The 25,363-nt window shown below is 43.5% G+C and overlaps 1 protein-coding gene across 12 annotated transcripts in view; it reads right to left on the bottom strand.

Annotated features, from left to right (window-relative positions):
* Positions 1–25,363, bottom strand: part of AFDN (afadin, adherens junction formation factor) — a 438,519-nt gene that overhangs the window by 217,853 nt on the left and 195,303 nt on the right. For all 12 annotated transcript variants that reach the window (XM_082249807.1, XM_082249808.1, XM_082249806.1 and 9 more), the window contains 2 exons: positions 7,481–7,542; positions 3,139–3,344 (listed from right to left, as the gene is read on the bottom strand). In XM_082249807.1, the coding sequence (XP_082105933.1) occupies positions 3,139–3,344; positions 7,481–7,542 (268 nt within the window). The remainder of the gene's footprint in view (positions 1–3,138; positions 3,345–7,480; positions 7,543–25,363) is intronic.

Genomic DNA, 25,363 nt, shown 5'->3' with positions numbered 1-25,363 from the left:
GAGGGCCCTGTGCTCACTGGCCGCCACTGTGGAGCTCGACTGGCATTTGCCATTGAACACCAGAATTGGCAGGTCCGCCACTGGCTATCTGTGCTTTTCACAGATGAGAGCAGGTTCGCCCTAAGCACATGTGACAGATGTGAAAGGGTCTAGAGAAACCATGGAGAATGTTATGCTTCCTGTAACATCATTTAGCATGACCGGTTTGGTGTTGGGTCAGTGACTGTCTGGGGATGCATATCCATGGAGAGATACACAGACCTCTACAAGCTAGACAATGGCATCCTGACTGCCATTAGGTATCGGGATGAAATCCTTGGACCCATTGGGAGAACCTATGCTGGGGCAGGGGTCCTGGACTTCTCCTGGTGCACGACCATGCTCGGCCTCATGAGAATATGCAGCCAGTTCCTGAAGGATTTGATACCATTGAATGGCCCCCACGCTCGCCTGACCTAAATCCACCTCTGAGACAATTATGTTTTGGTCCATCCAACGCTACCAGGTTGCACCTCAGTCTGTTCAGGAGTTTATTGATGCCCTGGTCCAGATCTGGGAGGATATACCCCAGGACTCCATCCGCAATGTCATTAGGAGCATGCCCCAATGTTGTGAGGCATACATACAAGCACATGGGGCCATACAAACTACTGAGCACCATTTTGAGTTGCTGCAATGAAATTTCTGCAAAATGGACTAGCCTGCTGCATCATTTTTTCACTTTGATTTTCGGGTGTCTTTGATTGCAGCCCTCTGTAGGTTGATAACTTTTTTTTCCATCAAACAATGTGGCATCCTTTCATTCCTAACACATTACCCAGTTCATATCAGTATAGATATCCAGCGTGATATTTTTTCTACACTGAGAGCTGATGTGTTTTTAAAATGAGCAGTGTATGTTTTGAGAATTTTATTTTTTATACTCAGGACTAGGGATAGCATAAGTTCAGCCCAAACATTTGCCTGTTCAGATAAATTTGCAGGGTGTTCGTCGGGTGTTCGCTCTGAGCTTTGCCCAATCAAGGCGCAGTGTAAGCTGGTTAAGGAGCAGGGCTGAAAATCTGGGCATGCAGCCTGGCAGGTCAGGAAATGGGGGGGCGCCATCTATTATTCTGGGTGACAGGCAACGTGTTTGACGATGAATTTTACATCGAGGGACATTTTTTTTTTTTAATAAAGGATTTGCCAAAAACGGTTTTCTTTACCTTGACCTGACGCAGGGAGTAAGGAGAGGTGTAACCTGCCATTACGGGGTACGGAGGAATGTACCGTGAAGGGAAGGGATACTTATCCTGGCCCTGGTGGCCAACAAAGCGTTGTCGGGTCTTAATGCCATAAGGCATGTAAGACCAACTTCTTCTGGTGAGTGATCCATTTACTACCCCATACGGTGGAGAGTGATCGGTACCACAAGCCCGATTGGCAGACTCACACAGAGCACCTGCACTTTAACTCTTTGCTTTGCACATAAGAATATCCTTTAATGAACTGTATACACTAAAGTCAATTTTTTCTTATGGACTTTACAGAGCACTAAAGAGACACTAGCACTGTACACGTCTCATGCACTTTATTTTGAATGGATATAATTTCTACACTGGAATATTGTTTTTTACTTATCCATTTGCACATATTTGTATGAATTATTGCAATATTTGCACATATTAATTTGATGCACATATTTATTGTATGAATATTACCCACATATTTATATGTTTTATTTAAATATTGAAAATACTAATACTAGCAAGCGCTATAGGTATCCCCTAATTAAGTGGCTATAAATACCGATGTAAAATGTAATTATTTTAGTAAATATAAACTGCTAAATACCTTTTCTCATCCGCAGTATATAGCAATCTTGTGACTTTGATCATGGTCTGGTTAAAGCTTGTAGGAGGAGTTTTCACTCTACTGTGACTGCCCTATGAGGCTGCAGGACCCCTGACCCTCTGTCTGGACATGGCTGATTGGTCATGTGCCGATTACATGCACCCTCCCAAGAAGAAAAAAAAAAAACCTCTAGCAATACACACCAAATTGAGCATGTGCAGCCTGACTCCAAAGGCTCTGTCTTATCAGGAGATGGTTACAAGACAGAAAGAAAGGGAGGATCACAGAAGACAGGATCAAACAGCCCTTTTACATGATGTGGAGGATTAATCCCTTATGCTTAACAGGGAGTATAACAAGCTTGCTTTACTGCATATAAAGACTGATTTTACGGTTGTGGGTTTAGTAACACTTTTAAGTAGCAAAATAGGGATTATTTGGTGGCATGTTATCATTTCTATTCATGGGAACTGTGCAACATTAGGGAGTGAGGTAGAAAGAAGAGATATAAAGATCAATAGCAGTGGTAAAACAAGAGCTAAAGCAGTATTGAATGCAAAACCAAAAATGTAATGTATTTCAACTTACCAATCAATCATTAGATGTGGTGGCTGCATTGCAGCACAAATTTTTTTTTTTTACTAGAACGTTAAACTTTTTTCAGCTGGTAATCCAGCCAGTAACACCTCGTTTATAGTGTCTAATCTCTGGTGGGAGGAACAACATAGACACCTTTGGACTGCAGCATTGTCAGTCTGGGGGGAGGGGAGTGTTAGATGTACTAGGAGATTTAGATACACTAAACAAGTTGAAGCCATACTCTAGCTCACATTTTTTAAGCAGCAAATGCTTTGCTTCTTTTAGGCTAAAGATTTTACATGAATAAAGTCAAGTATTATTGTCGGTGATAAATGGTTTGTCTCTACCCTCTAACTGCTACATCTGCATGACAGCTTGTTCTGTTGAAAACAACAGACTTACTGGCTGGATCACCAGGTGAAAAATAAAAAGGAAAGAAAGCCTAAAAAAGAAAAATGAATGCAGCCACCGTATCGAAAAATTGGTTGTTTGCTCGCCCACCCCTCCCCTTCATGCTTTGCATGGCTTGGTATAAACATAATTATTAAAATGAGAAGTTGTGGGGATACCCAGTCTCATGAGGGTACTAAATGTTTATTTTAAAAATGAAACCAATTTAATTTAAATAATAAAACTGTCAACATTCCACTGTGTTGCACACTGTATGAGGAGCCGCTGAAAGACTTTATTAAAGGTTTACGTTAATAAAATATACCAAAAGCTCACCTGTATTACACCTTCCATCATGCTCACCATCTTGTTCACAATGGCAATTACTTTGTGAGTTCGCTCAGTAGGACTGATGTCTGGTCTGTACTGACTGGACAATACATACCGGCAGGTCATATATAACACATAGGTAGGAGACAGTTTGAAGTGCACAGTGGAACTATTTGTGTAATTGATGACAGCAGACAGGAAGGAGTCTTCCGCTATAAAGACACAGGAATTAAGAAAACTGAAATTTTATTACTTACTCCATTGCATAATGTTACAATTCAATATACAATACAGGGTTTACTAACAGCCCATTCAGACTGGCGTGATCTGACTTCGAGGGGTGACTTCGGCGCGACTTGCAGGGACTTCACATAATGGAAGTCTATGCAAGTCGCTCCCAGGTCGCCCCAAAGTAGTAGGTCGCCACAAGTAGAGCGACTTGTGTCGCTCCTATTAGAACGGGTCCTGTGCTAATCAATGGCGAGCGACCGAGCGCAACTTGTCAGGCTGACAAGTCGCCTGACAAGTCTCGCTAGTCTGAATGGGGTCTAAAACTCAAACAAGTAATCAGATGTTACATGTATTTTGTTAATAAATATTGTACTTTAACGCACTCCCTCTTATTCCTCTTAGCTCTTGGGGTCCATTCACACTAGCGCGACTTGTCAGGCGCCTTGGTCGCCTGATAAGTCGCGGTCGGTCGCCTGCCATTGATTAGCACAGGACCCATTCTAATAGGAGCGACACAAGTCACTCAGACTTAGAAAAAGGGTCCTGTACTACTTTGGGGCGACCTGGAGGTGACTTGCATTGACTTCAATTATATGAAGTCCGTGCATGTCGCGCCGAGGTCGCAGTGCACGCTGTGCACCGCGACTTCACAGGTCGCCCCAGCAAGTCGTGTCGCCCCTGTCTGAATGGGCTCTTAAAGTGATTGTAAAGTCTTGTTTTTTTTCCATTAAAACAAACATGTCAATACTAACTTCCTCTGTGCAGTTGGTTTTTCACAGGGCAGCCCAGATCCTCCTCTCCTTAGGTCCCTCTTTGGCTCTCCTAGCCCCTCCCTCATGTTGAGTGCCCCACAGCAAACAGTTTGCTATGGGGGCACCCAAGCCGAGCTGCAGCTCCCTGTGTCCATTCAGATATGGAGCTGCCGTTTGGCTCGCACCCCTTCCTAATTGGCTGAGTTTTATTGACCGCAACATGAGCCAATGGCACAACTGCTGTATCTCAGCCAATCAGGAGAGAGAGTCGCGAATGGCTGAGACACTCGTGAACATTGCTGGATAGAGATGGGGCTCAGGTAAGTATTTGGGGTGGGCTGAAAGGAGCTGCTGCAAACAGAAGAGTTTTGATCTTAAATGCACAGAATGCATAAAGATAAAAAAACGTTTTGACTTTACAAACCCTTTAAGCAGTGCATAAATTACTCAATTTTCTTTCCTTTCACCATAATTGGAAGGAAAGAAAATCACTTGTTTCCCCATTACACATTCAATGTTGATGGAGGAAAGCCTGTAGCAGAGCTATTGTATTCTGCCAGTGGGGTGGGGGGGGGGGGGAAAGGGGGCCTTCCCAGCAGAGTACAGCAATTACTGCTAGCTGCTATATGATCCACGTATGGCCGGCTGTACTATTGTCCAGGCAAAATTCTGTACAACTTTCTGGCTGCCAGCCATAACTATCACCCCCTAATACAAATAGGATATAACTGAACAATTAAAATATGGCTGGGTTCAGCAGGGACTGGCCAAATTTCAATCACTGTGTGGCCGTCCCTGCTAGTCTATTGTTTGATCTACTTTAGTCAAAAGGACACGCTGGAAAATGTTTCTTGCTTAGCTACTACAGCCAATCGTCCTGGTAGGAGGGATTTTTTCCAACTATCCTGTTTGTGTGGATGGAGGAAGACAGTAACAGTGTATGGGCAACTTAGATTTACTGGTAGCCACTTCATCATAAATTCTCTGACAGCTTTGCCTCTACAGTCCACACTACATTCTCTGCTGACTATGCCACTAGCTCCTACCTCAATATCTGTAGTAGGTTTTTACTGCACTATAGGCCATTCATGTTCACTGATGTTCCCACTATCTTATACCCCAATTTCTTTCCAGAATACTATCTGCAACATTCATCCCTTCATTTTCGCCGGTCCCCTGTGCTTTGTAAGGTCTTTTCCTTGTCACCCTTTTTGTGTTCCAGTGTCTCTGGCATCCTGCACTCCCCATTCTACATAATGCATTGGTTTCTTTGGTATGTTTTCTCTTAACACTGTTCCCATAGTCTGACTTCCATAATGGAAACCGACTATTAAAGTCTATAAGGCATTTCATAAATACAGTCATGCATGTGCCAAGTCTTACCTCGTTCCACCAATCCCAATACTTATGGCTAGGTTTCAGCCATCATCAAAAGTGTTCCACGGCTTGTATAAACAGCATCACCACCTCTACACATCAAGGCGGGGTTGATTTACTAAAACTGGATAGTGCAAAATCTGGTGCAGCTCTCCATAGAAAGCAATCTGCTTCCAATTTTCTTTGTCAAAGTTTTATTGAAAAAGCTGAGGCCAGAAGCTGATTGGCTACCATGCACAGCTGCACCAGATTTAGCACTCTCCAGTTTTAGTAAATCAACCCCGGTGTTTAGTACCCTTGAAGTGAGAAATGGCAGTTAATATAAAACCTTTTTCCCTGATCCATGATCAGCTTCATCTCTGTCTCTTTTCACCCAAGTGTATAATTGGGTCCTCTGCACTTTCCCAGTGGAAAATTATGAACTAACTCCACCCAATCTATCAGGAACAACCATTTCTCAAACTACCTCCTCTCTCCCTGTGCCCATTCATTCAACTTTTACCTCCCTTTAGCCACAATCTTATTTCTCTCCACCCTTCAACCACACTCAGAACCACATGACCTATTCTCCCAATGGACCATAATGTGATCTTAATCAACCTCCTTTGTGCCCGGTCAACATTCAGATAGTGCTGCATTCTCTCTTCCCCTATCCACATCCATCTCCTTTGTGCTCCATTGTCTAACTTTCACCCATGATCTTGCACTTTCTGCCTTTTTGCACTCCCCCCCCCCCCCCCCCAGTACCAAAGTTATCCAAATTTAAATGATCAAACAATTAGGTGTAAAAAGCCTTTGCTGTTGTACTGATCTATTTCAAACTTTTCTTCACTCCAACTGGGGGTAAAAAATACACCGTGGGTGTCAAATTGCTGCGAATGAAAGCCAAATGAAAATTTCCACAATTATTAAGTATTATGGCCAGGACTTGTTCATAATGAATGCAATTTCCTCTGCTTTCCAGTTCACATTATTTTTAATCACATAGCTTTTACAAATTAGATGTGATAAGCTTCCTCCTGCCCTCTAACAAGTCTCACTTGTGGTCAAAGAAGATACCCATTATCCTTTACCCTTTGAATGCAAACATAAGCCAAACTCAACCTTTACAGGGAAAGCTGAAATAGTCCGCTGCCTACTCTCTGCATGAAACAATCATTTGAACATGTGTCTTTCACTGAAAGGAACCTTTCCTTATGCCATGTTGCCTGTTTTTCTTTGTGACAAATATACTTTAGATAGAAAAAAAGTAAGCTTTCTTTAAAATGTCTATGTCTGTATGGCCATAAAGGATCTTTCACAGAATGCGCTTGAAAATATCCATATACATTGCCAATAATTCCTTATTTTTTAAAAGAAAATACAAAGTCATTTATTGTTTGTGTGCCTCTTAGCCAGCCCACAGAATAAAATGGTTAGTGGGGCCTGGTTTGTTTGGGAGAGTAAAATGGGCTGTCACCCATCTACAGAACCAAAAGCACACATAGGAAACTAAATTTACTAAAGACTACAGTGCCATAGCAAGATAAAGAAAATAAAGCAGAGCAAACAATCATAACTGTCTGACAGAACTAAGGAGAATAATAAAAAAAAACTACATGTAGTGGATGCAAGAGCACAAATAGGCTAGCACCCCCCCCCCCCCCCAAAAAAAATAAAAATAAAGGACCTACAGAAATGTTTGTATTGCAATGATTACTACTCTAACCAGCATTGGGGTTTGTCATAAGATGGGACCCTGGGCTACCTGCGTAGACTGAACAAGTTATACAATTGATCAAATAGATACATCAATATCATGATCATCCAATGTCTACAACTGCATTTTGCTTAGTAAATTTCTGAAAAATTAAATGTACACATTGCAAAACAAAACAAAAAACAAACAAAACAAAAAACACACATGATAAAGAAGATGACTCAGTTATGATAACAAAACCAACCCCCCAATGACAATTCTCTAAGAATTAACTGAATAATCTACTCACAGTTTTCTCTAAACTCGATGCTTGCAGGTAACACATGCTCAGGTCCATGAGCATCCTGAGGTCTAAGAAACAAGAACATGTGATAAAACAAAAAGAAAAACCTTCAAAATCTTCTGTTCACTGACACAGATCTTTCAAGGGAAAAACATTTGAAATTCAGATGAATCATGGAAAAGTAATTTTTAAGAATTTTTGATCAGAAAGCATCTAACGAGTTACTTAAAGGTTTCATACTTCTGCGATGTGTATGGGAGTTACCTGCATATATTATTAATACAACACACATACAATACACTGCAGCTGCCATCTCAGCTCAAGTAACAGTAAAAAAAAAACACATGGTAAAGCCTAGCTCAGACATTGAAGAAACAGTTTGTTATAATATACTGAATAATCAGGGTTGAAAAGAATTATGAACGCTGCACAGGCCTTATTGTAAATAAAGCCAGAGAACAACTAAAGACCGCCATACATGGATCGAAAATCATCGGGTTCAGCAGGAACCCGCTGAATTATGATCCATGTATTGGCAGGGAGGTTGTCCAGAAGTCAGTCTGCCGACTTCTGGACAACCACCCTGTAGAATTTTCCCTGCTTGATCAGTGCTGCAAGCTATAGCCTGCAGCGCTGATCAATGTATTCCGACGATGGGCGAAGTCTCCCCATTGTCAGAATACAATAGCTAAGCAGGGAGTTCAAACTGCTAGTTGAACAAAAAAAAAAAAAAATCTCACTCATCCATGGGCTGCCTTACAGTTTTGAGCAACTCAAAAGATAAATTATAAATAATGTACGCAAATTAACATTTTAAAACATCTGGACAAATTCAAATTAAGTGGCAACAGAAGTCAATATTATAACATGTAAGGGAAATAACTAAGAACTAATAGGTGTCTATATTATTTATCCTATAAAAATGGATTTTTGTAAGATCTTACCGTAAAATCCTTTTCTCTTAAGCTCATTGACAGACGTAGTCTTCTTGATTCTCAAGAGCTGGGTTATGTTGTCTCCGCAGGAGTAGGACTAGGCAGAAAGACAAAACGTTCTGGCTCCACCTTAGGGGCAGTCCCTGAGGGTATATCCTCCCTCTCTCTGCTACAGGGAATCAGTTCTGTTCTAAAGCAGTAACAGAGAATTTAACCCAACCCAACTCAATGATAGAGGGGCGGGTACTACGTCTGTCAATGAGCTTAAGAGAAAAGGATTTTACGGTAAGATCTTACAAAAATCCATTTTTCTCTATCGCTCATTGACAGACGTAGTCTTCTTGATTCTCAAGAGCTGGGACATCCAGAAGCAGTGCCACAAATGAGGGGTGGGATTGACAAAAATCAAAATCCAATCTAGAAGGCCCAACCGGTGCCAAACTAGAAGTTTTAAAGGCTCATTATAAACAAAGAATGAGACTCAAAAGAAAAATTTCCAACGGAAAAAACCCTCGAGGCAGACCACTGGTCTCCTCAAATGGCGGCCTGCAAAACCTTGCGGCCAAACACGGCATCAGATGATGCCATTACATCAACTTTATAATGTTTTGTAAAGGTATGCACCGACGACCAGGTAGCCGCCTTGCACACCTGGACCACTGACGCCTGATGGCGAAAGGCCCATGACGCACTAAGTGCCCGAGTGGAGTGCGCCTTAACAGGGAACGGGGGCTCCCGACCCTTAATAGAATAAGCCTGTACCACCGTCTGTCTGATCCATTTGGAAATGGTCGCGGCAGATGCAGGCAACCCCTTTTTGGGTCCATCCGGGATCACAAAAAGTGAATCCGTCTTGCGAAACGAGTCTGTCGTTTTTAAGTATACCCTGATCGCCTGGACCACATCCAAGGAGTGTAAAGCAAACTCCCGAGGATGACTGGGCTTAGGACACAGGGAAGGTAATACAATTTCTTCATTTAGATGAAATTCTGAAACCACTTTTGGTAGGAAGGATGGATTCGGACGAAGAACCACCTTATCTCTATGAACCACCAGATATGGGGAACGACAAGATAAAGCGGCCAGTTCCGACACCCTGCGTGCAGAAGTGATAGCCACCAAGAAGGCCACCTTCTGGGACAACGTAGGTAGAGGAATCTCCCTAATATCTTCAAAGGGAGGTTTCTGAAGAACCGACAATACTAAATTAAGATCCCAGGGTGGTAACGGCGCGCGCACTGGCGGAGCCAGATGTCGCACCCCCTGGATGAAATTCCGCACCAAGGAATGAGTAGCCAAAGGCTTCTGAAAGAAGATAGCTAAAGCTGAGACCTGACCCTTGATAGTGCTCAAGGCCAGTTTCTGCTCAACCCCTTGTTGCAGAAAAGCTAATATTCGACTAACCGAATAAGGCCGTGGACGGAACCCCAAAGGTTCACACCATGCAATGTAGGACTTCCATGTGCGATGATAAATCTTTCTGGAAGTCGCTTTCCTTGCTTCAACTAGAGTAGGAATAACTGAAGCTGACAATCCCTTGTCCTTCAGCACCTGGGTCTCAATAGCCAGGCCGTTAAAGCCAGCGATCGTAAAGCAGGATGGAAGATCGGTCCCTGAGACAGTAGGTCTTCCCTGAGAGGAAGTCTCCACGGGACGTCCGCCACCAGTCTGACCACGTCGGCGTACCAAGCTCGACGAGGCCAGTCCGGAGCTACCAGAATTACTGGAATTCCTTCCTCCTCTATCCTGCGAAGAAGTCTTGGCAGTAACGCGAGAGGAGGGAAGGCATACATTAGCTGGTATTGCCCCCACGGGGCGATCAGTGCATCTGCGGTCTCTGCTAGAGGATCGCGGGAGCGAGCCACGAATCTCTGTACTTTCCTGTTGAATCGTGATGCCAACAGATCCACATCCGGGGTGCCCCACCGTAGGCACAACTGGTGGAAAACGTCTGGATGGAGGGACCATTCCCCCTGATCCAGAGTCTGACGGCTGAGATAATCTGCCTGCCAATTCTCCACCCCCGGAATGAACACCGCAGAGATAGCTGGAACAAATCGTTCCGCCCAGCGAAGAATGCAAGCCACTTCTTTGGCCGCTCGGACACTCTTGGTGCCCCCCTGGTGATTGACATAAGCCACGGCCGTGGCATTGTCCGACTGGATCCGAACCGGGCTGCCCTGGAGCTGCTCGGTCCAGTGAATCAGACAAAGTCTGATCGCTCTCAGTTCCAATACATTTATCGGTAACCTGGATTCTTCCGGGGACCAAAGTCCCTGGACAGATAACTGACCGAGAATTCCTCCCCATCCGGATAGACTGGCATCCGTGGTCACTATCGTCCAATATATTGGCAGAAATGACTTTCCCTGGCTGAGCATCGGAGACCGAAGCCACCAGACCAGAGACTCTCTGGTCTGTTTGCTCAATCGGATCTGATTGTCCAGGGATTCCGGATTCCGATTCCATCTGAGAAGAATCTCTTGCTGAAGAATTCGGGTATGGGACTGGGCAAATGGGACTGCTTCGAAGGAAGCCACCATCAACCCCAGAACCCTCATGCAAGTCCGAAGGGAAGACCAGCTGTTGGATAGTAACAACTGGACTGCTGATTGAATCTTTCGGAGTTTCCCTACCGGAAGGAAAACTCTTGTCCTGACTGTGTCTAGAATTAGACCCAGATATTCGAGCCTCTGGGTGGGAACCAGAAATGACTTTTGCTGGTTCACCAGCCACCCGAATTCCTGTAAAGAAATCATAGTAATTTCTATGTTTTGTAGCAAGGTCTGAGGAGACTCTGCATGAAGCAGAAGATCGTCTAGGTAACCAAGAATCGATATGCCTCTTTGGCGCAGTAGTGCCAACATTGGGGCCAACACCTTCGTGAAGACCCGAGGAGCCGTGGCGAGACCGAAAGGTAACGCCACAAACTGATAGTGGTTCTCTTCTACGGAAAAGCGTAGAAACCGCTGATGTCCTGCGAAAATGGGAATGTGAAGATATGCGTCCTTGATGTCTTAGACGCTAGGACATCCCCTGGATGCAGGAAGGCTGCTACTGTGCGAATGGACTCCATTCTGAATTTTCTTATGTTGACAAAAGAATTGAGTGCCCTTAAGTCCAGAATTGGACGCACTTTGCCCTCTTTCCTGGGTATTGTAAATAGGTTTGAATAAAACCCTTGAAAACGTTCTGTCCAAGGAACGTGGACTACCACTCCTTGTTGTAGTAAATCCGTGACTGCTCTCCGCAGATCTTCTAAACGATCCGGGGATAGTCGAATATTGGAAGGGAAGAATCGCGCCGGTGGGAGAGATCGAAACTCGATCTTGTACCCTGACCTTATGACTTCGCAAACCCACTTGTCCGGGATTCTGGAAAGCCATGGATCCGGGAACCGGCGAAGACGTCCCCCCACCCCAGTTATGGGTGGGGGCGCACCTTCAGGCTTTGGACGATTTATCTTCAGGTCTGGAGGGGGCGGGCTTTTGCTTGCCCGACCAACGACCCCTGACGCCTCCTGAAGGAGCTTTGGAGGACTTAATTTTTTCACCCGCGGGATGAAAAAACCTCTTGTGAGCAGAAAAAGAAGGCCCTCGTCTTTGACGAGTTCCTTTACCTTTAAAATTTTGCGGTAAAAAGGTGCTCTTTCCACCCGTGAGATCCTTAATGATCTCATCTAAGTTGGCTCCAAATAGACGCTCTCCTAAAAAGGGGATATTAGCCAATGCTTTTTTGGAACCTTGGTCGGCTAACCAACCTTTTAGCCACAGTGTACGCCTGAAAACCACTGCTGAGACTGATGCTCGCGCCAATAATGGAGTGGCGTCTAACGCCGCATCACACACAAACTGTAACCCCTGTATCATTTGTTCCAACAAATCTGATACCGCCTGAGGGACCTCTTCTAAGTCCCGGCGTAACCACTTGGTCCATTCAGTTACAGCCTGCGAAACCAGACCAATAGCTATTATAGGTCTGAAAGCTGATCCAATCAAGGAAAACCTGGTGCGAGACATAGCTTCTATCTTGCGATCCACTGGATCTTTAAAAGACGGAGCGTCTTCTAGAGGAATAACCGTGGCTTTATTCAATCTAGCAATTGGTGAATCCACCACAGGTGGTTCTGTCCATTTCTTAATGAGGGTTTCCTCAAACGGATAACGCCTGTTAATGCGTTTAGAAATAGTAAAAGTGCGTTTTGGCAGACGCCATTCTTCTTCGATTGGATTGCCAAAACATTTGGGCAATGGAAAAACCTTCGCCACTTTGATGCGTTTTTTAGTCCCAAAAGGGATTTCAGTTTCAGCTATTTCCGACGGAATACCCTGTAATCTTAAGGTTTCTTGAACAGATACAATGAGTGCGTTTACCAACGCTTCCTCTCTGGCTATGGCTGATGCCGAAACATCCTCCTCACTGTCTGAAGAGACAGTACCCGAGACACCAATCCCAGATGAAGTACCTGCAACTGCAGAAATAGGCTCAGAGTCTGAATCCGAGGTTTCAGATAATAAGGGGTTAGGCGGGGGTCGCTTTCTTGCGCCCTGTCCCTGACAAGCCACTTCCACCCGGGACACAAAAGTTTCCATAATAGCTGACAAAGATTCAATCGTCAGTGGGGTGCTGGAGGATCCTGCAGACCCCTCGAGGGGATCCGGAGGAGATACATGAGTGGCAGGGTCCATGTTAATTCAGGACACCTTTGCCAGAAAAAACAAAAAACCTTTTTTTTTTTTTTTTTTTATGTGTCTCCCCCTAGCGCAATAGCGCCCCTAAGAGTACCTGCTTCTCGATCCCCACAGAGAGAGAGAGGGACCCCCAAGGCTCACCAACCGATGCAGTGAAGTTTCCAACCAACTGCAGTCAGCGTCTGTCTTTTACAGACTGGAAGGAGCTGTTGCTTTTTCCCGGGTAGAAGGACGTGGCTCCGCCCCCTGTGTACGCCTTCCGGCGTTCCCAGCTCTCCACGAGGTAGCTGGGCTCATGAAACATGGCCGCCCCCATACAAGAGACATAAGACTCCAAAAACATGGCGGCCGGCGTGACCTGAGGACATACATGCACTTGGTCTACGGCAAAATGGCGGCGGACCGCCGAAATCGTTTTCCCAGCACATCCACCTGCATCTCTGCTAAGTGGCGATATATTGATCTACAGGAGATACACTACAAATAAGGTAGGATTATACCTCCTATGTCTGCTGTAATATTACAGTCTGCTGGGTAGAGTGTTAGCTCTCAAACCAAGTCCACTTCCCACAAACACATACTGTATTTACAAGGGGGACTTTTTAGTGTCAGATATATACTGACCATGTATGGAGGGGCCCATAATTCATACTGCCTCATAACGAGGAAAGAAAAAAGGGAACGTTTACTCACCATACCAAACCGACAGGCACCCTCTCTTCACAATACCCTCTCCACCGGGGTGGGGGGTTGTGGACCACTCCGGACGCCTCGGCTCTCTGCTTCCTGGCGTCCAAGCGAGACTTTTAACTCGCAAGGTCAGTCCCTCCACTGGGACTCCGTCGCGGCCGACCCAGCGCGGAGCTCTGGTCTGCACGCGCTCAAAGGCAGAAACCGGGGTGACCACTGGATCTCAACATCCAGCCCGTCGCCGGCCCCGCATACTTACTTGAATGTGTCGCGGCCGACCAAGCGCAATGCAATGGTCTGCGCGCGCTCGTAGGCCGGCTGGGGTGACCACAAGTGTCGCCCAGTCCGGCGTTTTTGCTTGAAGATCTCACAGGAAAAAAACACTGGAGAAAAACTACCTAAAAAAATGTTTTTTCTAAAGAAAAAAATCTTGCCAGGACCAAAAGATCCCAGCAAGGAACTTAGGTCCTTACTCCTGACTAGACAGAAAAAAACTGATTCCCTGTAGCAGAGAGAGGGAGGATATACCCTCAGGGACTGCCCCTAAGGTGGAGCCAGAACGTTTTGTCTTTCTGCCTAGTCCTACTCCTGCGGAGACAACATAACCCAGCTCTTGAGAATCAAGAAGACTAAGTCTGTCAATGAGCGATAGAGAAATCTTTTTACTTAGTCTCCTCAAGATAAATGAAGAGCACTTGGCTTTAATATCTGCAACAGACAATTTTTTTTTTTTTATCTTGAAACAAGTCTCCAAGTGCTTGATCGCCCGGTTCTTAAGGCCTGTACACACGCACCGATTGTCGGCCGTAAATGTTCGGCCAACGTCCGATCGGCCGATTGTCGGCTTCTTAGTATGATGATTCCGACAACCGACTGCGACTTTTCGGCCGAACAAAATCTGGTGTGCATGCTATAAAATTTTTGTTGGCCAACACCAGAACGGCCGATTGTTCGTCAGTCAGTACAGATTTCGGCCAACAAAAAGCAGATGAGCAAGACTGGGCATGCTCAGAGAAGAAAAAACACACGGAAAGTTAACCATCACATGACATCACTTCTGAAGTTGGTTGTTGTTGGCCGACAAAATTTGTGTGCAGTCTTGAGCACTTTTCAACCAACACAGCAACACTGGACAAAAGACGGCCGATCGTTCGGCTGACAATCGGTACGTGTGTACGAGGCTTTAGTCTTAGAGCCAGCGGGGGAGCGATGCTGCATCCACCTAGGGAAGCGGGATTAAAAAAAAAATCCTAATCTTCTCTTAATTTCAAGCACCTTGAAATGTGGCTGTCTTACAATTGCTACTTTGCAAATAACCTAGGACATTTTACTATTGTTTTTTGAGGACATATCATACTTTAAAGCATATACTTTATTTCTGTTGATTTCGACCACATAAAAATGTAAAAGAGGAGGCACTGTGTTTTTTTGTTTTTTAGTTTGTCTGGAATCAAAGAATACCATATCTGGCGGTCCCACGTTACAGGTCAAATATATGGTGTAGAAACAAAGGTTATATAGTTACATAGTTTGTAAGGTTAACCGTACATTGAATACCCCTGTATGTTGTGGTCTTTAAGGTGCCCATCTAATGGTTTTTTGAAATGATCGATGCTCCCTGCTGATACGACTGCTTGTGGAAGAGAATTCCACATCCTTACTGCTCTGACAGTAAAGAACCCCTTACGTATTTTAAGGTTAAACCGTTTCTCCTCTAGTTTTAGTGAGTGGCCACGTGTCTTATTGTATTCCCTTTCTCTGAATAGTTTGTTCCTTATGCTAGGGTCATCACCAGTACAGTATTTGTACATTGATATCATATCCCCCCTCAATCGTCTCTTCTCCAGAGAGAATAAGTTCAGTGCTTGTAGACTTTCCTCATAGCCAATGCCCTCCATTCCCCTAAATATTTTTGTTGCCCTTCTCTGGACTCTCTTCAGTTCCAGCACATCCTTCCTGAGGACTGGTGCCAAGACCTGGACAGCATACTCCAGATGTAGCCGGACCAGAGTCTTGTAGAGTGGGAGAATAATCTCTATTTCTGGAGTGAATCCCCTTTTTTATACATGCCAGTATTCTGTTGGCTTTGCTTGCAGCGGCTTGGCATTGCATGCCACTGCCAAGCCTGTTGTCCACCAGTACCCCCAGGTCCTTTTCCATCCTAGACTCACCCAGAGGTTTCCCCCCTCCACCTCCCCCAAGTGAGTAAAGAAAAGGAATTGGCAGCACTCCAGGTTGAGTCAAAATCCAGATTTATTGACTGGACATCCAAATATGACAATCGTGACAAGGTAGACGCGTTTCACACACTGTGTGCTTAATCATTAAGTGAGTAGCTTGCTTTTGTGTTTCTGATGCCCAAGTGCATTACTTTACATTTTTCAACATTAAACCTCATCTGCCATGTAGTTGCCCCCCCATTATTTTGTTCAGGTCCGCTCGTAAGGTTTCCACATCCTGCATAGAAGATATTGGCATGCTTAGTTTAGCATCATCCGCAAATACTGAGATTGTACTAGATATTCCCTCCTCTAGATCATTTATGAATAAATTAAACAGGATTGGTCCCAGGACACCCGCCCAATCCGAGTACTCCCCATTTATCACCACCCTCTGGACTCTCCCATGGAGCCAGTTCTCTATCCAGGTACTCACCCTAAGGTCCATACCCACATTCCTTAATTTGTACAGTAAGCGTTTGTGGGGAACGGTGTCAAATGCCTTTGCAAAGTCCAGATACACCACATCCACAGGCTTACCTTTATCTAGGTGGCAGCTCACTTCATCGTAGAAGGTTAATAGATTGGTTTGGCAAGAACGATTTTTCATAAATCCATGCTGATTACTACTAATACCGTTTTCATTACTAAAGTCTTGTATGTGGTCCCTTAACATCCCCTACAAAATCTTGCAGACTACTGATGTTAGGCTGACCGGCCTATAGTTACCCGGGATATATCTCGGCCCTTTTTTAAATATTAGTACCACATTGGCTTTTTTCCAATCAGCTGGCACCATACCCGTCGTCTACAGACTATCCTTAAAGATCAAGAATGGTCTGGCAATCACCTGGCTGATCTCTTTAAGAACCCTCGGTTGCAAGCCATCCGGTCCCGGTGATTTATTTATGTTAAGTTTCTCTAGTTTAGTTCTAAGTCTATCCTCTGTTAGCCATGGTGGTACTTCCTGAGGTGTATTATTTAGTTTAGCATTGCAAGCTGGGTTAGTGTAGCCCCCGATTCTTTTGTGAAGACTGAAATTATTTAACACTTCCGCCTTTTCTCTGTCCTCTGTGGCCAAATTTCCTTTGTCGTCTTTTATTGGGCCAATTTGTTCTGGCCTCGCTTTCTTACTGTTTATATAATATAATTTCTTGGGGTTCTTTTTACTCTCTTCCGCTATATGTCTCTCGTGTTCTATTTTAGCCGCCTTGATTTCGTCTTTACATTTCTTATTACACTCTTTGTAATGCTTGAATGCTGCCAATGACCCCTCAGCCTTGTATTTTTTTGAAGGCATTTTCTTTAGTAGTAAAATGCATTTTTATGTTGGAGTTTAGCCACCCAGGGTTTAATTTTGCCCTTTTAAATTCATTTCCCTTTGGAATGCACTGGCCAATCCCTTTGTTAAGTATGCTCTTGAAGCACTCCCATTTTTCCTCCGTGTTTTTTGTTCCCAGGGTTCTATCCCATTTGATATTTTTTAGCAGAGAGCACAGTTTTGGGAAATTGGCTCTTTTGAAATTCAGTGTCCTTATATTACCCTTGTGTTTCCTATTACTGTAATTAATACTGAAACTTATTGACCTATGGTCACCGTTTCCTAAGTTGCCCCGGGTTTCTATATCCGTGAGCAGGTCTGTATTGTTGGAAATCAGTAGGTCAAGTACCGCATTGTTTCTTGTCGGTGCGTTCACCCTCTGACCCATGAAATTGTCCTGCAAAACATTTAGGAACTGCCGAGCCTTGGCTGAATGCACGGTTCCTTCTGCCCAGTCTATATCTGGATAATTAAAGTCCCCCATTATAATGACATTTCCCATCCTTGCTGCCAATCCGATCTGTAAAAGGAGGTCCGCCTCCCCCTCCTCCCTCTGGTTGGGGGGCCTATAGCATACGCCCAATATTACCTTCCCTATAGTGCTTTCCCTTTTAAGTTATACACATAGGGATTCTGCTTCGTCCATAGCTCCATTATTAATATCATCCCTCATATTTACCTGTACACGGTTCTTAATATACAGACATACCCCTCCCCCTTTTTTTACCTTCTCTATCCCTGCGATAAAGGGAATACCCCTGAATGGTCGCTATCCAGTCATGAGAGCTGTCGAACCAAGTCTCTGTTATCCCCACAAAATCTAAGTCCTTCTCATACATCAGCAGCTCCAGCTCTCCCATCTTGTTTGCCAGGCTTCTGGCATTGGTATACAAACCTCGGAATTTTGACCGGTTGCATACTATATCCTCATTTGATGATGTTTTTAGGCTGCTCTTGTGATTTTTCCTGATACCCACCTTAGATTTAGGTACTCTAAACACCCTACCACTAATGTCCCCATTTGTGCCCTCTGAATCTTGCTCCCCGCTGGCTAATTCTACATCTGTACCCCCCCCCCCCCCCCATCACCTAGTTTAAAAGTCCCTCTTAAATTTTTGGACGGCAAACCGTCCCTACCAAAGAGCCGGTGGCCAACTGAGAAGTCGGCCCAGTTCTCCAGGAACCCGAAACCCTCCTTACTACACCAGCTCCTCAGCCACTTGTTAATTTCCCTAATCTCCTGCTGCCTCTCTGGTGTGGCTCGAGGTACAGGTAGTATTTCTGAAAATACTACCTTGGAGGTCCAACTCCTCAACGTAGCGCCTAAGTCCCTGAAATCGTTTAGGACTCTCCATCTCCCTCTGCCTAGGTCATTGGTACGCACGTGTACCATGACAGCTGGGTCACCCCCAGCCCCACCCAGTAATCTGTCCATCCGATCCGTGATGTGCTGAACCCAAGGGCCCGGTAAACAACAGACTGTTCGGCGCTCACGGTCTTTGTGACAGATTGCACTGTCTTTCCTTCTAATGATTGAGTCCCCTACCACCAGCACCTGCCTTCCCTTTCCCTTTCTCCAGGCCTCACTGGAGGAGTTCTTCCCCTGGCAGCTAGGGGCATCGCTCTGCTATAGCAATGCTGGTCCCTGACTGGTTTCCCCAACATCACGCAACGGGCGTATTTATTGGGGTGCTCCAGCCCAGGACCGGCCTCCTTGCCTTGTTCCCTTCTACCCCTCCTGTCACCCATCTACTCTGCTCTGATGCCTGCACCTCCGTTTCTCCACCCTCCTCTGTGCTGGCCCCGGCCTGCACCTGTCGGGTACGATCCCAGCTCTCCTTCGGTATGGAGAGTCTTCTCAGTGTTGCCAGCTGCTTCCCTAGATTCAGGACCTGAGCTTCCAGGGAAGCAACGTGCTTACATTTTGTGCATTTGTATTCGCCCTCGATCATATGATCGAAGAATGTATACATACCACAAGATATACACTGGATAGCATCTCCACACCCGCCGGGCATTGTACCTACTAATCTAATCTAATGGGGATTCAGTAATTTAAGTCTGTCCTGTGTGGCTGTTTCCTAGCTTCCTAACTCTACTTTCTTACCCTCTGGTACTCCGCTACACTCACTGACACTCCCAGACACTCAGGTACTCACAGGTACTCCCAGACACTCACAGGTACTCCCAGACACTCACAGGTACTCCCAGTCGCAATTATTTGATTTTAATCAAAGTTTTTTTTCTCACATTTGACATGACAGCAAATACTATATTTTTGAAAATATACTGAAATACATTAATCTTAATTGTAAAACTGTGAATGTTTTGAACATTTGCAATTAATAGTTTTATATTGGGGTTTTGACATTAAAGCTAAATAAAAAAAATTAAAAAAAAGAAGAAAAATTCAAAATTATATTATCTAGTTATTTTTTCAGTTACTGATGTGTCTTTAAGTCAGTAATGAGGCTTTATACTACACATCCTATACATGAGAACACCACATAAGTACGTCTTAGTGATGGCACAGTGACCACGCATTATATCGTTACAAATCCTTCACTGTGGACACTTGTTCCTGGGTAAACTGTCTAAGGAAGGGTATCCCTCACATTAGAAAGAGAACACATCACTTACTTTTGAGTTTCAAGGACTGGTGGCTTTCTTGTTCTGACTGGATGTCATATGATGTGCTTCAGAACTGGCCACGGTGTCGCTCAGACACACCACATCTCTGATCACAGTAAAGAGCCCTTTGACGTCGGCTCTTTACGATGTGATAAGCTGTGTCCAATCACAATGTAACTAGAAAGTGCCGGTTATTAACATTCCTCTATTCATGTTGACAGTGCGAGTAGGAGAGCCAATAAGTGGCTCTTCTGATGGGGGGGATCTGCACTGAGCGAAGCCCCATCAATGATGCCCACCAGTAATGCCAATCAGTGCCCATCAGTGAAGGTGAAAACTTACAAAATTTTAAACAGAAATACTTTTTTTTTTAATTTTCTATTTGTTTAGTATAAAAAAAATATATATTTTTTTCCCCACACTTTATTGTTGCATTGATATGCATTTACTATATAATTTTATAAGGATTGTTCACGGTATATACTTGTAAATGCTGGCGGTCCCTTTGGAAGCATGGAATTTCATGCAGATTTGAGTGCTTCACATCACTCTTTGCCTGTAAACTCCCGTACACCCGACATGTGTAGCCCCCTCTGGGTCGACCAGGGTGGGCTTCATTGGGGGTTATGGCGATGTCCTAGATGTCTGTCTCCTTTTCCCCAGGACAGGGAAGCATTCTGCGCTGCCCTGTCTATTTCCATGTCGGCGCCATCATCCGCCATACATACTGCAAATTTCCAACATGGCGGTCACGGCACTTCTGGTTCTGATGGCACCTCAAGTCCGGCGATGACGCGGTTTCTGGCCGGCCATGACAAAGGCTGACGGCGGTGGGGGACAGTGGAGACAACTGTCTCCTGTCAACCCCACACACAATACTCAGTCCTACAACTTTCTCTCCTACACAGCTGAAGGCGGATTTAGGCACCGCTCTGCATCCCAGTGATTTGCCCAGCAGGCACACATGACAGAATAGCTTTTCCATTTATAACCTTCAGTTGGAGGATGATGTTCCACGGCTGTGGGACCACCACCAGGATACTGCTCTGTTTACTGGAATGATACAAGAGACTGGTAAGGGAAAAACTTTGCCCATTTATTCTTTCATATTCCTCTAATCGTGGTGTTTTTCTCCTTAATACGATATATAAAAATACAGAATAGGTCCACACTCCTAAAGATATGTTCTTACGAATATTATATATATATATATATATATATATATATATATATAGATAGATAGAACAGGCCTCCCTCTCCTCTATGTGGATGTGAAGGGATTTGTCTTACTTTTGGAGAATTTTTGGTTCTTTTAAAAAGGGCCCAAAGACCTCCCTCAGGTATTTATGCTAATTAAGTTATCCCGAAACACTTAGCAACTTTGAACCACTTAAGTGTGGCCCCCCCCTTTTTTAAGATTTTGAGGCTTATAGCGTTTTCTTTTTCTATATATCTTTCAGATTGGGATTTTTCACAAAACCCCCAGGTTGACTTTTGTCCCTTGTGTCCGGGATCAAGTGTTGTGGCTATAGGGCAGCTCTTTTCCACTGCTTCAAACAGACCTCCAGTAGAACTTGATACTCTGTAGAAAGTTAGCCTTCAGGTTTTGGGGCTTGGTATGTTAGTTTAAATGTACATGTATTTATATATCTATGTCCTTTAGAGATTCTAATGTGATACCAATATGTATACCAATCCCCTGAAGACTGCTTAGGTTGAAACGCATCTGGGTTCTGGATGCACACCACTGAGATCTCATTGTGTATCATCAGCCATTAATTGCTGGTTATCATGTCACTTTGTACAAATTTTTATTTTATAATAAGTGATGTTCTTTGATTCTCTCTCACGAGGTCTATTTGGGAACTTTTTAAATGTTTTTCAATAAAGCACTTGTAATTTTTTTTTACATCATTTGTATAATTGTTTTGGGCATCAAAAAAGTCCCCTACCTTCCGCTCCTTTGCCCTAGTGGCAATTTATATTAGCATAAAAAGAAAAAAACTCAGGGGTGATACAATACCACCAAAAGAAAGCTCTATTTGTGTGAAAAATAAAAAATAAAAAATTGTGTTTGGGTACAGCATTTGAGAGGGCAATTGTCATTCAAAGTGCAACAGCGCTGAAAGCTGAAAATTGGCCTGGGCAGGAAGGGGGTAAATTAAAGTGCAGGCTGTGCAGAGTAGAAACGATCTGGACAGCCATTTAAGCCACCAGATCACTACTACAGTGTGGCATGTTGTTTTCCCCATCAAGACCCTCCACAATGGTTCTCAGGCTCCCCCAGCTTGCTCCAGAGCCCAAGACCACAAAAGGAAGAAAGCTTTGGCATAGCAAGCGAGAGAACCCAGAAAAGCATTGCTTTTCAGTCCCTTTGTGATAGCAATAAAGTAGAGTACAAAAACAAAATTTACAAAACGAAACTACAATAACGTTTAAAAAAAAAAAAAAAAAAGGGGGGGGAGGGGAGTGTAAGGAAAAGAAAAAAAAAAAAAAAAGCTCCAGTCCTGAAGTCCTGGTGCACATATGTACATAAATTCTGAATACCCAAAACATATTAGATATCACCATTCATGCCGGAGTACAGTAATAGGAGAATTTTTGATGACCACCATTTGGGGTTAACAACAATCTGATGAGCTGTAAAGGTTTTAAAGTGTTGACTATTGGAAATCATAGGTACTACAGTTTGTTACTGCCTAACGGCACCCACAATTTTGAAGCTTGACATATTTGGCATCTACAGGTATTTAATATAGTCTCTTCTTATATTGAATGTAAAATGAATAGATAACATTGTGTAATTTTGCGCTAAAATTTCAAGTCTATTTTTTACTGAAAATATAGATTTGATAAACCAAATGTGCAAATATCAAGCAACGTAAATGGGAACTACTTAGGCCCTCTCATTTTAAAAAAAAAAAAATGAATGTTTTAGTGGTTTTAAAGTAAATGTTAATCAAAAAGCACATTTCAGCATTTGTGTGAAAAATTGGTCCTTCAGCAAAAGGGTTAAGGGACCAACACTGATCCTGATCAGTCTGCTATGAGCAATATTGGGAGAGCGGATGCCCTCTAGTGTTTGGAAAAGTTTGTGACTAGTGAAGCTTCCAGCCCCAACAAATCCCACACAACCGAAATTGTCTGACCCAACATAAAATCTGTTATAAGATGGAGCTACACATTATTCAACATATCAACAGTAAATATAAAATATAATATTTAAAAATAATTTGAAAAAAATGTGATACACAGGGAGTGCAGAATTATTAGGCAAATGAGTATTTTGACCACATCATCCTCTTGCATGCTATGCATGTTGTCTTACTCCAAGCTGTATAGGCTCGAAAGCCTACTACCAATTAAGCATATTAGGTGATGTGCATCTCTGTAATGAGAAGGGGTGTGGTCTAATGACATCAACACCCTATATCAGGTGTACATAATTATTAGGCAACTTCCTTTCCTTGGGCAAAATGGGTCAAAAGAAGGACTTGACAGGCTCAGAAAAGTCAAAAATAGTGAGATATCTTGCAGAGGGATGCAGCACTCTTAAAATTGCAAAGCTTCTGAAGTGTGATCATCGAAAAATCAAGCATTTCATTCAAAATAGTCAACAGGGTCGCAAGAAGCGTGTGGAAAAACCAAGGCGCAAAATAACAGCCCATGAACTGAGAAAAGTCAAGCGTGCAGCTGCCAAGATGCCACTTGCCACCAGTTTGGCCATATTTCAGAGCTGCAACATCACTGGAGTGCCCAAAAGCACTACTCAGAGACATGGCCAAGGTAAGAAAGGCTGAAAGACGACCACCACTGAACAAGACACACAAGCTGAAACGTCAAGACTGGGCCAAGAAATATCTCAAGACTGATTTTTCAAAGGTTTTATGGACTGATGAAATGAGAGTGAGTCTTGATGGGCCAGATGGATGGGCCCGTGGCTGGATTGGTAAAGGGCAGAGAGCTCCAGTCCGACTCAGACGCCAGCAAGGTGGAGGTGGAGTACTGGTTTGGGCTGGTATCATCAAAGATGAGCTTGTGGGGCCTTTTCGGGTTGAGGATGGAGTCAAGCTCAACTCCCAGTCCTACTGCCAGTTTCTGGAAGACACCTTCTTCAAGCAGTGGTACAGGAAGAAGTCTGCATCCTTCAAGAAAAACATGATTTTCATGCAGGACAATGCTCCATCACACGCGTCCAAGTACTCCACAGCGTGGCTGGCAAGAAAGGGTATAAAAGAAGAAAAGCTAATGACATGGCCTCCTTGTTCACCTGATCTGAACCCCATTGAGAACCTGTGGTCCATCATCAAATGTGAGATTTACAAGGAGGGAAAACAGTACACCTCTCTGAACAGTGTCTGGGAGGCTGTGGTTGCTGCTGCACGCAATGTTGATGGTGAACAGATCAAAACACTGACAGAATCCATGGATGGCAGGCTTTTGAGTGTCCTTGCAAAGAAAGGTGGCTATATTGGTCACTGATTTGTTTTTGTTTTGTTTTTGAATGTCAGAAAAGTATACTTGTGAATGTTGAGATGTTATATTGGTTTCACTGGTAAAAATAAATAATTGAAATGGGTATACTGTATATTTGATTTTTGTTAAGTTGCCTAATAATTATGCACAGTAATAGTCACCTGCACACACAGATATCCCCCTAAAATAGCTAAAACTAAAAACTACTTCCAAAAATAGTCAGCTTTGATATTAATGAGTTTTTTGGGTTCATTGAGAACATGGTTGTTGTTCAATAATAAAATTAATCCTCAAAAATACTCATTTGCCTAATAATTCTGCACTCCCTGTATATTTAAGAGCAGAAAGGCTAACACCTAACATTCCACCTGTAATAACTATGAATATGTTTATAATCAGTATTAGCCTTTATTTTTAAAGCACCGATATACCAATAAGTTGTACACATGAAATAAAAGAGGCACAGACTATTTCAGAGATGTATTTATAGCAACAAAAAAAATTACAGCACTATTTGCCTAGTAAAATTGAAAGTAATTTCACACAGTGCGAATAGGGGAAAAAAATCTAATGGTTTTAGGCCAATTTCTCTCCAGGTGAAATGTGTGAAATCAGGAAAATAAAGGACACTAGATAAAGCGGAGGAGCACAGAGAAAAAAAAAAAAAATTTCTTTACCAAGACCATGAGTTTCATCTAGTGGTCATAATGCAGTATTTTCCTTAGTCACACATTTAATACATAACAAATGTACATGCAATTTCACAGGATAAATAGCTCTGCAAATGTTTGTAAAATTACACCAGAGTAGGAAAGAAAAAAAGCATTACGTCTGAGTTTGAAATCTAAGTGGTGGGGGAACAATAGATACAATAGGTAGAGAAGAATGCAATGGCTGAAGGTGATGGGTGTTGGTTACTAGATAGT

The sequence above is a fragment of the Pelophylax lessonae genome (assembly GCF_965119305.1).
Source record: "Pelophylax lessonae genome assembly, chromosome: 3".
Classification (NCBI taxonomy): Eukaryota; Metazoa; Chordata; class Amphibia; order Anura; family Ranidae; genus Pelophylax; species Pelophylax lessonae.
The sequence above is the reverse complement of the archived record's forward strand: the minus strand, read 5'-3'. Positions and strand labels throughout refer to the sequence as shown.